Consider the following 12040-nt stretch of genomic DNA (forward strand, 5'->3'; position numbering starts at 1 on the left):
GCTAAGATGTTGCTGTTTCTGTTGCATCAGAAGAGGTCTTATCATTAGAGAATAATTAAGACTAGAAGGTGACAGGACAAGCTTTGAGGAAAACCATTGATGGGTTTTTTGCGGTATTTTATTTTATTTTATTTTATTTTATTTTTTATTTTTTTATTTTTTTATTTTTTTTATTTTTTTTTATTTTGAGACAGAGTCTTGCTCTATTGCCCAGCCTGGAGTGCAGTGGCGCAATCTCGGCTCACTGCAACCTCCACTTCCCAGGTTCAAGTGATTCTCCTGCCTCAGCCTCCTGAGTAGCTGGGACTACAGGCGTCCACCACCACACCCTGCTAATTTTTATATTTTTAGTAGAGGCAGGGTTTCACCATGTTGGCCAGGCTGGTCTCGAACTCCTGACCTCAAATGATCCACCCACCTCAGCCTCCCAAAGTGCTGGGACTACAGGTGTGAGCCACCGCACCTGGCCATTGACAGGTTTTAAGCAAAGGAATGGCATAATGTGTCTCTGGCTTCTCTGTGGAGGATGAATTATGCAGACTCAAAAATAGAAGCAGGAATCAGTGGTGTGCTGGAGTGGGCTATAACTGGTTAGAATAATAGAAGAGGAAAAGTGGCAGGTATAGATTTAGGACACATCAGTTAACAGATGCTATCGGAGCTATAGGACTAGAGGAGATAACCTAAAGGGAGAGAAGAGAGGAGGGTTCCTGATTGAACCTTGAAGTAAGGCTTACCCATGAATCGAACATCCACATATAATTTTTGACTCCCCAAAAACTTTACTAATAGCCTGCTATAGACTGGAAGCCTTACTGGTAACATAAACAGTTGATTAACACATTTTGTAGGTTATATGTATAATATGCTGTATTCTTATAATGAAATAAGCTAGAGAAAAGAAAATAGTAAGAAAATCATAAGAGAAAATATATGTACTATTCATTAAGTGGAAGTGGATCATCACAAAGATCTTCATGAACCTCATTGTCTTCACTGTGACTAGGCAGAGGAAGAGGAGGAGAAAGAAGAGAGGTTGGTCTTGCTGTCTTGGGTAGGTGGTAGAAGTGGAAGAAAATCCACGAAGAAACGGACCCATGCAACTCAAATGCATGTTTTTCAAGGGTCAACTGTACCTCAGCATTTAAAATTGAATAGAAAAGAGAAGCCAACATAAACTGAAGAAGAGAGGCTAAGAGATAACAAACCTTGAGAGGGAAGAGTCCTGGAAGCCAAGAACAAAGTATTGAATACTGCTGAGTTGAATAAAATGAGGGGCTACAGAAGTGACCTTTGGCTTTGGTTAAAGCACATTATGGGTGATTTTTATACGAGTTTTTTTTCCTGGAGGGACAGTCCCATAGGCATTTCAAGTAGTCTGAAGAGTGAATAAAAGATAAGGAAAAAAATAGCAAATATAGAGAAATCTTTCAGGTATTGCCATGAGAGAATAAAGAAATGGGTTGGCAGCCAGAGAGCCTGTGGGGGTCAAGGAAAGGCTATGGGTTTTAGTTTTAGTTTTACTTTTAGACCACAAGAGATTCGGGGGTAGACTTTAGGCTGTAGGCAGGAAAAGAAACTGGCGGTATTGAAGGAGCCTGAGCTAATAGTCCTTGGGAAGGCAAGAGGAGACCAGATTCAGAACACAGCAAAAGGGAGGCCTTTACTGGGAGGAAGGTCCTTTGTCCTTCATAATGGAAAGAAAAGTAGAGAATATGGGTATAGGTGAAGATAGGTTACAGATTTGTTGGAGGGAAGGTAAGAATATTCTTTTTGCTTCCATTTTCTTAAGTTTGAAACTAGATCTTTAGCAATGATGGTGGGAAGACAGTATTAGGATTCTGAGAAGAGCTGGTATGAAATAGTTGTGTCAAGAATGTAAATTTACCAAGGAAACAGTGTGGGTTAGGATAGTGTTGAGTACCTGTTTGAAGTTTGTGCTTCTCAGTTTAAGTCAACCGGATTGTATGATTTTTTCCTCCAATGTTTAGTTGCTCATGTTCAGGCTGAAAACAAACAAAAAAACATGTAGTTGAGTTTAACCGGGATTGGAGTTTTGTCAGATGAGTATAAAGAGGAAGATTCCACACTCTTTGTCTCTAAGGTAGGATGGGTATGAGAAGGAAAACAGCCTCCATGAAAGTCAAGAGTAATGACTAAGAGTTAGGACTCTAAAGCCAAATTGCTTGTGTTTAAATCCCTACCTCTCCCATTTACTAGCTATATTGCATATCATTTCTATCCTTCAGTTTCCTTACTTGTAAATGTGAGTAATAGTGCCTACTGCAAAGGATCAACTGGGATTAAATTAATTAAAATACACAAAGCACTTGAATAGTTCCTTTCCTGGTATTTAGTAAGTACACTGTAAGGTTAGAAGAGATCTTGTCCTCAGAGAATAATTAAGACTAGAAGGTGACAGGACAAGCTTTGAGGAAAACCATCGATGGTTGGTTGGTTGTTTTTTTTGTTTTGTTTTTTGAGACGGAGTCTTGCTCTGTCGCCTAGGCTGGAGTGCAGTGGCGCAATCTTGGTTCACTGCAAGCTCCGCCTCCCGGGTTCACGCCATTCTCCTGCCTCAGCCTCCCGAGTAGCTGGGACTGCAGGCGTCTGCTGCCATGCCCGGCTAACCTTTTGTATTTTTTTAGTAGAGACGGGGTTTCACCGTGTTAGCCAGGATGGTCTCGATCTCCTGACCTTGTGATCTACCCCCCTCGGTCTCCCAAAGTGTTGGGATTACAAGTGTGAGCCACCGCACCTGGCCAACCATTGATGGGTTTTAAGCAAAGGAATGGCATAATTAAGACTAGAAGGTGACAGGACATGCAGAAGAAAGGCTGATGATCTGTTGAGCACATATCTGAAGTTTCCTAGAGTGTATACCATTTGAAAGTTTGAGACCACAGTAAGGGCATGGGAGATTGGATCAGATTAGGGAAGTACAGAGCATCAGGTTTATAATGAGTGACAGTAACCTGTTTGTAAAATACCTAGTAAGTGTTGTCTTCCATCCTTTTTTTTTTTTTTTTTTTTTTTTTTTTGAGATGGAGTCTCACTCTGTCCCCAGGCTGGAGTGCAGTGGCGTGATCTTGGCTCACTGCAACCTCCAACTCTGTGGTTCAAGCGATTCTCCTGCCTCACCCTCCCCAGTAGCTGGGATTACAGGCATGCATCACCACACCCAGCTAATTTTTGTATTTTTAGTAGAGACGAGTTTCACCATGTTGGCCAGGATGGTCTTGATCTCCTGACCTCATGATCTGCCCGTCTCACCCTCCCAAAATGCTGGGATTACAGGTGTGAGCCACCATGCCCGGCCTCCATCCATATTTTTACACTCAAGGGAAGTTTCCAGCTGTCTGGAGTGACTGGCTTTATGACTTGACTAAATAAATGATTCCTGAAGATTATTTAGTGACAGTGCCAACATTGGAACCTAGAACTGTTGACCAAAATGAAATAGATTATTAATGGTTACATCTGTTAGATGGTAACAATTACTGAATGGTAATTTTTCATTAGTTAGAAAAGTCTGGAAAGAGCATCTTCTCTTTCATAAACAACAGCAGGGTTTTTTGCCCCATTGCATGGTGCTTACAATAATTCATTAATTTATATTCTTGGGATGTGCTAGAAACACTTAGTCCCCAGATACATCTTTAGAATTGAGTAATAATGAATCTTTCTCTTTTCAGCCCTCCCCTTGCCTTTTGTGGCAAAGGAAGGTGAGAAAGAGAAAATGCAGCTAGTGATAAGCAAACTAGCCAAAGTATCTTTGTGTTGTTATTCTGAAGTGAGGTCTACTCACTTTTTATCAACATTTAAACAGAACTTTTAAAAATTGAGATGGTATGATGCAATATTTCATTTCTTATTTAAATTTTAGCTTTTTACGCTATAAAATGTAAAAACAAATCTGTACTACCTACTAATTTTTTCATAGGGCATAACTTGCCCAGAGAAATCTAGAGCTTTTATCTTTTTTCATAAACAGCTTTTTTGCTTTATTTTTATATTTGATATATGTTATATTTGTGAGACAAAGCATGACACTAAATTATGTTTCATAACAATCCAGGTCCAATTTATCTGAGTTGTAACTTTGAAAGTATTGCAAGTAAATTGTCCAGTGGACTAAAGATCAAGTCAGAGAAACTACAATTAACAGCCCCTAAAAGAAAGATTACAAATGCAACTTTGATTTACTTGCATCACTTTAAACAAGCTAGAATTTTTATTTTTATTTTTTTAAGTTTCCTGGTTATATTAAATAGTTTGTTATTGTATCTCCTGGAAAGTAGCAGGTTATTGAGAGGAGGGAGTTAATTTCAAACAAAACAGCTCATTTGACAGAGATGATGTAAATGTTTGATATAATGTTTAAGATGATGGAAATGTTCTGTATCTTAACTGTAGTGAAGAATCTTGATTGTGGTGATGGTTTTATGGGTGCATGCACTAGTCAGAACTCATCAAATATGTGTATTAAATATATACAGTTTAACAAAGCCATAAAACATGTTTGGCAATAATACTACATTTTAACTAATATTCACAAGACAATTCAAGATAGGTTAGTGAGTCCTCAATTTTCCAGTTTGCTGCCAAGAAATTCAGAGCCACATCTGATGCTTAATTATAACTTACTACCCCTCCTAATTAACATACTTGCTTCCCAGTGTTGTTTTGATTTCATAGGAAATAATGACGACAACTGTTTCTTGAGCATTTTCTATGTGCTGGGCACTCTGATAACTTTAGTATGTTACTTATTTAATTTTGACAACCATTCAAGTATAAGTGTTTTCATCTCATTTAATGGATAAGGAAAACTGGTTTGACAAAATTAAGCATGTTGCCCAAGGTCATACAGCTGCTAAGTAAGTATTAGAGCTAGGATTTGGATTTAGGTCATCTTGACTTTAACCCCTGTTCTTGGAGGCCCTACCCTCTACTGCCTGTCTCTTCATCGCCTGGGGTTTCTGTGAAACACTACTCTGTTATTGAGTATGTGTATTTATTTTGTGTTTATTCTGGAGAAGAGGCATGATATAAAGTTTGATACACCATGGGGATATGTTATATTTGCATTATGATCTAAGTCAGTGGTGTTTAAAGTGTGTTATTCACAAACTTTGTTAAGAGACATGGTGAAATAAGCACAGAGATAGAAGTAAACATTTAGAAACTTTTATAGCAATTTAATATTACTGCAACAACTAAAGCACATGATTTTATATTTTAGAAAAGTATTGGTCAGTGATGGGTTGGGTGGAAATACTGATCTTTCACTACAGATAGTTTGAGAAGTATTGACCTAAGCCATTATAAAACAAAATATGGAGGAAAATACATGCGAACCACAATTTGTGTGTATATATTGGATGAAAGGCTTAAAATGGTGTATCTTTACACTTCTTTTCTGATATATAATGAGTAATTTTATTTGCATTAAAGTCATTGTGGAATTACAACTAAATTTTTAGTCCTAGGATTTGACTATTATATTAGTTTTCACGCTGCTGATAAAGACATACCTGAGACTGGGCAATTTACAGAAGAAAGAAGTTTAATTGGACTTACAGTTCCACATGGCTGGGGAAGCCTCACAATCATGGGGAAGGCAAGGAGGAGCAAGTCACGTCTTAATGGATGGCAGCAGGCAAAGGAAAAAAAAAAGCTTGTGCAGGAAAACTCCCTCTTATAATACCATCAGATCTCACCCACCACCAGGAAGACACCATGGGAAAGACCTGCCCCCATGATCCAGTTACCTCCCACCAGGTCCCTCCCACAGCACATGGGAATTCAAGATGAGATTTGGGTGGGGACACAGCCAAACCATATCAAACATCTTTTCATGTGAAAAGTAATACTGCAGCTCTGCTGATGAAACTTCTGCAAAATGTCCCTTCTCATTTTTCAGCAATTTAAGATTTTGCTTTTAATATTCTGTTTTATATGTTTGATATAAACATATATCAAACAAGCTATATGAAGTCTTTTTAGTCATATTTAAATAATTAGGAATTTATTGCCTAAAAAAAAAATGTAAGAAAGTTCAAATTAATTACCTGACCAAACTTTTTAGCTGTAGATGCATACAAGAGTTATAAACCTTACAAACATAGCTGGTCATTATTAATTGACTTTTTTTATAGCAAATAAGAAAAGATTATCTGAAGGATGTGTATGTTGAGATAATATTGCTTAAAAATTATTAGGCTGATAAATGACCCCTATTTTCATTAATAGAAATTACTACTAAATTGCTTGGCAGGTTAATCTTCCTCATGCACTGAATATTATTTATCTTCAAAATGAATGCCATTTTATATCTTATTCTGGAAATCTTGCTAAGGAAAGAAAAAAAAATGTTCCTGCTGATAAAATTTATGCATGTGTTTTACTCCGTCTACCACAAGTACATTCTTATATTCATTGATTAGAATTTAGTTATTTTATACGAATTTTATGTGCTTTCAGAAAATCTAGTCAAGTTGATATTTTCCCTGAGTTTAATTTGGTTCTGCTGTCCTTCTGATTTCTGAGAAACAGAACTAGAAATGTTTTAGGTTGTGTTCACTCTAACCTTCATTCCATATATGTCACTGTTAGTATTTAACTGTTTTATTAGCTATCAAAGTTTATGGCTTTACTTGTTTTAGTGTGCTAGTCTTTTGTATCTGACATACATACAGGTATTGCTTTGTGTGTATGCTGTATGTGTTTGTTTATGGTTAAATCTAGTATTTAAAAGTTTCAGAAACCATGGATTGATAATGAAATAGCTTGTATCATTTTTAATTTATTACCAGTCTTTAACTATTATGTTTAAACACTTTGATCATGAGTCCAACTGTAGCCTCACTATTGTAAGTTATGTGATGTCCAGCATAGAGACATATATAAAACATAGTTCCTGCTCTCAAAGAACTTTCCTGGTAGGAAAATTGCATAGCAAATCTTTATATAAAACAAAAATTAATTTGATGTGCAAGGTTAAGGTTATTTTGATTCACATATTTAAGTTCATATTTATTGTGAGTTCTTCAGAGTACTTCAAAATACTGCTTTATGTTTGATTTGCTGCTCTGAGTCCAAAGCATGAAGGGACAGTAGTGTCCCTCCCACCCCCCCACCGTATTCACCGGGGATATGTTTTAAGACCCCCCTAGTGGATGCCTGAAACTGCAGATAGTACCAAACTCTAAATTCTGGGTTTTTTCTATACATATATACCAGTGATAAAGTTTAATTTACAAATTAGGCATAGTACTCTTGTGCTTTACAGCTATTATTAAGTAAAATAAGGGCACAAGCACTGTGCTACCACAACAGTCAGTCTATAACCCACACAGCTACTAAGTGATTAATGGTCAGTTTTCATCTATAGCATGGATACACTGCACAAAGGGAGGGTTCACTTTATTCTGCGAGAGATTTTGTCATGTTACTCAGAATGCTGTGCAATTTAAAACTTATGAATTGTTTATTTCTGGAATTTTTCATGTAATATTTCCAGACTGTGGTTGACTGAGGTTAACTAAAACCCCACAGACAGTGAAAATGTGGATGGGGGTGGGGAAGAAGTACTGTATGACTGTGTTTTCCCCCCCACATAAACTTTATATTATTTTAAGTCCCTTAGCATCAAATATCAAGTTTTAAAGAGAAAAATAGATTATCTTATTTTGTTCTCTACTCTCACCGTCCCAATTGGGAATGAAAGTGTCATGAGGTCAGGGATGTTCTCTCTAGTCAGCACCTAAACATAGTGCTTGGCACATGGTATGCTGAAGCAAAATCATTTCATGTCAAATGAAATCACATTTAAGGTGACTACTCTCTCCAAAGATTGTGGATAAAATAATTGAAGTAGAGAATTGGGAAACTCGTATTGCCTCTCTTTGGCACAACCTTAACCAAGGAAATTTTGATTTTATAAATCAATAGATTTGTAGCTTTTTTCAATGCAAACATTTTACTCATTAGCCATATTCTTTAGTGGTTTTTAACCTTTTTGTTAAAAAGCAATTGTTTGAGAATATTATGAAAGAAGTAGACTCTCCCCAATAAAATGTAAGACATGTAAATTTCACATGTAATTTAAGATGATTCATATATTTTGAGTATGCAATTCACCTATTTAAAGTATGTAATATGGGCTGGGCATGGTGGCTCACACCTGTAATGCCAGCACTTTGGGAGGCCAACGCAGGTGGATGACGAGGTCAGGAGTTCGAGACCAGCCTGGCCAGCGTGGTGAAACCCCATGTCTACTAAAAATACAAAAATTAGCCAGGCGTGGTGCCAGGCGCCTGTAATCCCAGCTACTCGGGAGGCTGAAGCAGGATAATTGCTTGAGCCCAGGAGGCGGAGATTGCAGTGAGCTGAGATGGCACCACTGCACTCCAGCACTCCAGCCTGGGTGACAGAATGAGACTCCGTCTCAAAAACAAACAAAATATATATATATAAAATATGATGGTATTCAGTATATTCAGAATTGTAAAACCATCACTATAATCAATTTTAAAACATTTTTGTCACCCCAAAAAGAAACCCTATATTCATTTTGAGGTCATTCTCCATTTCCCACCAATTCCTCTTTTCCTCTTCTCCCCCCACTCTAATCAACCACTAATTTACTTTGTCTCTATAGATTTTTCTATTCCTGACATTTCATATAAATGGAATCATATACTATGTGGTCTTATGTCAATGGCTTCTTTCACTTATAATGTTTTCAAGGTTCATGCGTGTTGTAGTTTGTATCACTATTTCATTCTTTTTTATGACCAAATAATATTCCATGGTATTTTAGTTATTTGTGTGTCAGTTGGTGAATATTTGGGTTATTTCTTCTTTTGGCTATTATGAATAATGCATCTATGAGCATTCACACAAGTTTTTGAGTGGACATATATTTTCATTTCTCTTGTGTCTACACCATACCTAGGAGTGGAATTTCTGGCTTATAGTAATTCTCTGTTGAACCTTGGAGAACTACTAACAGACTGTTTTCCAAAGGAGCTACACCAATTTATGTTCCTCTAGCAGTGTATGAGGGTTCCAGTTTCTACATACCACGCTTATTGTCTTATCTTTTTTATTATAACCGTCCTAGTAGTCGTGAAATATTCTTGTGGTTTTGATTTGTTTCCCTGATAATTAATTATGTGGAGTGTCATTTTACGTACTTATTGACCATTTGTACATTTTCCTTTTAGAAATGTCCATTCACGTCTCTTGCCCACTTTTGAATTATTTGTCTTTTTATTATTGGCTTGGAAGAGTTTTTTATTATCTAGTTTAAGTCTCATCAGATATATGGAGGATATATTTTCTCCTATTCTGTCAGCTGTCTTTTCACTTTCTTGATGTTATCCTTTGCAACACGAAAGTTTTACTTCTGATGAAGTCCAATTTATTTTTTCTTTTGTTGCTTGTGTTTTGGTTTTTAATTTAATTTTATTGTATTTATTTTTTTTTGAGATGGAATCTCACTCTGTTGCACAGGCTGGGGTGCAGTGGCGTAATCTTGGCTCACTGCAGCCTCGGACTGCCGGATTCAAGTGATAGTCCTGCCTCAGCCTCCTGAGTAACTGGGATTACAGGCATGAGCCACCACATCTGGCTGATTTTTGTATTTTTAGTGGAGACGAGGTTTCACCATGTTGGCCAGCCTGGTCTTGAACTCCTGACCTCAAGCGATCTGCCTGCCTCGGCCTCCTGAAGTGCTAGGATTACAGGCGTGAGCCACCGTGCCTGGCTTTCAGTTTTATTTCTAAGAAGACTTTGCCTAGCCACAGGTCACAAAGATTTAATCCTATATTTTTTTTCTGAGTGTTTTATAGTTCTAGCTGTTACATTTAGATCTCTGATCTATTTTAAAGTAACTTTTGTATAGATGTGAAGGAGTCAACTTTGTTCTTTTGCACATGGGATATTCAGTTATCCCAAACTACTTGTTGGAAAGACTATTCTTACCTTGGTTGAATTGTGTTAGCATCCCCTAAGGCCCACTCTTAGACCTTCCTGTAGGTCCATGCACCCAGCTCTAGAGAAAGGTACCAAGTTAGTTAGAAGTCAGTTAGGGTACCAGAAAAATTAAAGGGGAGCCACATTGGTTTCTAAGTAGAACCTTAATTAAATTATTCCTATTACCCTAGATTATGTATTGCTGTGTAACAAATTACCCCTGAACTCAGTGGCCTATAACAAAATCTTCTGTGGGTCTTGAATTTGAGAGACTTAGCTCATGTATTCCTGGCTTCAGGTTGCTCATGAAGTTATAGTCAGGATGCCAGTTGGGGCCACAGTCAAATTAAGGCTTGGCTGAGGATGGAGGATCTGCTTCTAAGGTGGCTTACTCACATGGCTGTATAGAAAGCTTCAGCTCCTTGTCACGAGACCTGCCTTCTCCATAGGGCTCCTTGAAAGTGTCTTCATGATGTGGCAGCTAGCTCCCCGCAGAACTAATGATAAGAGAGTAAAGAGGAAACCAAAGTGCTTTTATGACCTGTTGGCCATTACACATTGTCTCTTCTACTCTATTCTTTTCATTAGAAATGAGTCACAAAGTTGACCCTAAGGTGCTGGGGGATTGGGAACCACTTTTTCAAAGAAATATCAAAAAATTTGTGGATTTGTTTTTTTGCTTTAATAGAGACAGAGTCTTGCTCTGTCACCCAGTCATATTTCATTGCAGCCTTGAACTCTTGGGCTCAAGCTATCCTCTCACTTCAGCCTCCTGAGTAGCTGGGACTACAGGTGCCACCCTGCCTGGCTAATTTTTATTTTTATTTTTTTTAGAGACAGGATCTCACTGTGTTGCCAGTGCTGGTCTTGAAACCTTGACCTTAGGCCGTACTCCATCCTCAAGCCTCCCAAGTAGCTGGGATTACAGATGTGAGCCACTGTACTCAGCTGTGGACATACTTTAAACCACTACATGTTCTTGTCAGTTTTATTCAAAGTAAAGTCTAATTCCAAACAGCTAACGGGCCTTCATACTAGATGCTCACTTACTACTTAATAAAATGATCTCTGAATCATTCATTTGTTTTTCTTTCTTCCCCTATGTTCTTGATTCTTCCAATCTAACCAGACAATGTATTTTAGGATCAAAACAAAGTAGAGGAGCATGTATATATCAGAAATGTTACATAAACAAATATGACAGAGAAATAACATGATTCTAAATTGAAATAAGTATAAGAAAATTTTCTATGCTTTTACTTAGTTTTCACAGTCATTTTTCCAGTTCCTAGGAAGGAACACACAAGTAGTTATCTTTCAGGCTGTCTTTGAATACTTCCATGACCCTGAACACTAGCTGAGGAGAGTTTCAACCACTGCTAACAGTAAGAAACATTTTCAAGTTAGTCATTACCTTTGTAGTAAGATCATATGAACCCGTTTTAATACTTTATAACCTTGGTTCCTCCTGCAAACTCTTTTGTAGGTAATGACTTTACATGAGTTTGGAACTGGTCTCTAGTGGGAAGTTGTGGGAGGATGAACACAGAAGAGCTGGAGTTATTGAGTGACTCCAAATACAGAAACTATGTAGCTGCAATTGACAAAGCACTAAAGAATTTTGAATACTCCAGTGAATGGGCAGATTTGATATCAGCACTTGGAAAACTTAATAAGGTATGTCTGTATTATCCATTTCATAAAAGGAGTAAAAATTAGAAATCTATGTTTGTACTTGTTAGATTTCTCAAAATCTTGAAGTAAGAATGCAAAAACATAAATGAACCTTAGATTACTCTTGGTAGTGCTATTTTTCTTCATGAGTTGCATGCCTGTGTAGTCAGGCATATTGTTAAGGCTTTGGAAGTTTTAATTCAAAGAAATAACAGTGCTTGAAAAATATAGTTATCGCCATGATTATCAGCTATAAAAACAGAAGAGAAGGAAGCAAATATGCTAACTATGAGGGCTAGTGAATTTCTGTAATGGAGCATCAGATATGGTGCTGGAATTCCTGGCAGCAAAATGAAAACCTACAAATGGAAAGCAGTAATTC

The 12040-nt window shown here is 37.3% G+C and overlaps 1 protein-coding gene across 14 annotated transcripts in view; it reads left to right on the top strand.

Annotated features, from left to right (window-relative positions):
• The window catches only part of DOP1A (DOP1 leucine zipper like protein A), a 101778-nt gene that overhangs the window by 18113 nt on the left and 71625 nt on the right, over positions 1-12040 (top strand). For 10 of the 14 annotated variants that reach the window (XM_054492824.2, XM_054492828.2, XM_063666362.1 and 7 more), the window contains exon 2: positions 11471-11661. The exons of 1 other annotated variant lie outside the window; for it this stretch is intronic. In XM_054492824.2, coding sequence (XP_054348799.2) covers positions 11524-11661 — 138 coding nt within the window. In that variant the 5' untranslated portion in view covers positions 11471-11523. Of the gene's footprint in view, positions 1-11276; positions 11370-11470; positions 11662-12040 lie in introns of all 14 variants that reach the window. 3 more of the 14 variants (XM_063666358.1, XM_054492829.2, XM_063666361.1) reach the window with 1 other exon arrangement.

This window comes from Pongo pygmaeus, chromosome 5 (assembly GCF_028885625.2).
Source record: "Pongo pygmaeus isolate AG05252 chromosome 5, NHGRI_mPonPyg2-v2.0_pri, whole genome shotgun sequence".
Taxonomy (NCBI): Eukaryota; Metazoa; Chordata; class Mammalia; order Primates; family Hominidae; genus Pongo; species Pongo pygmaeus.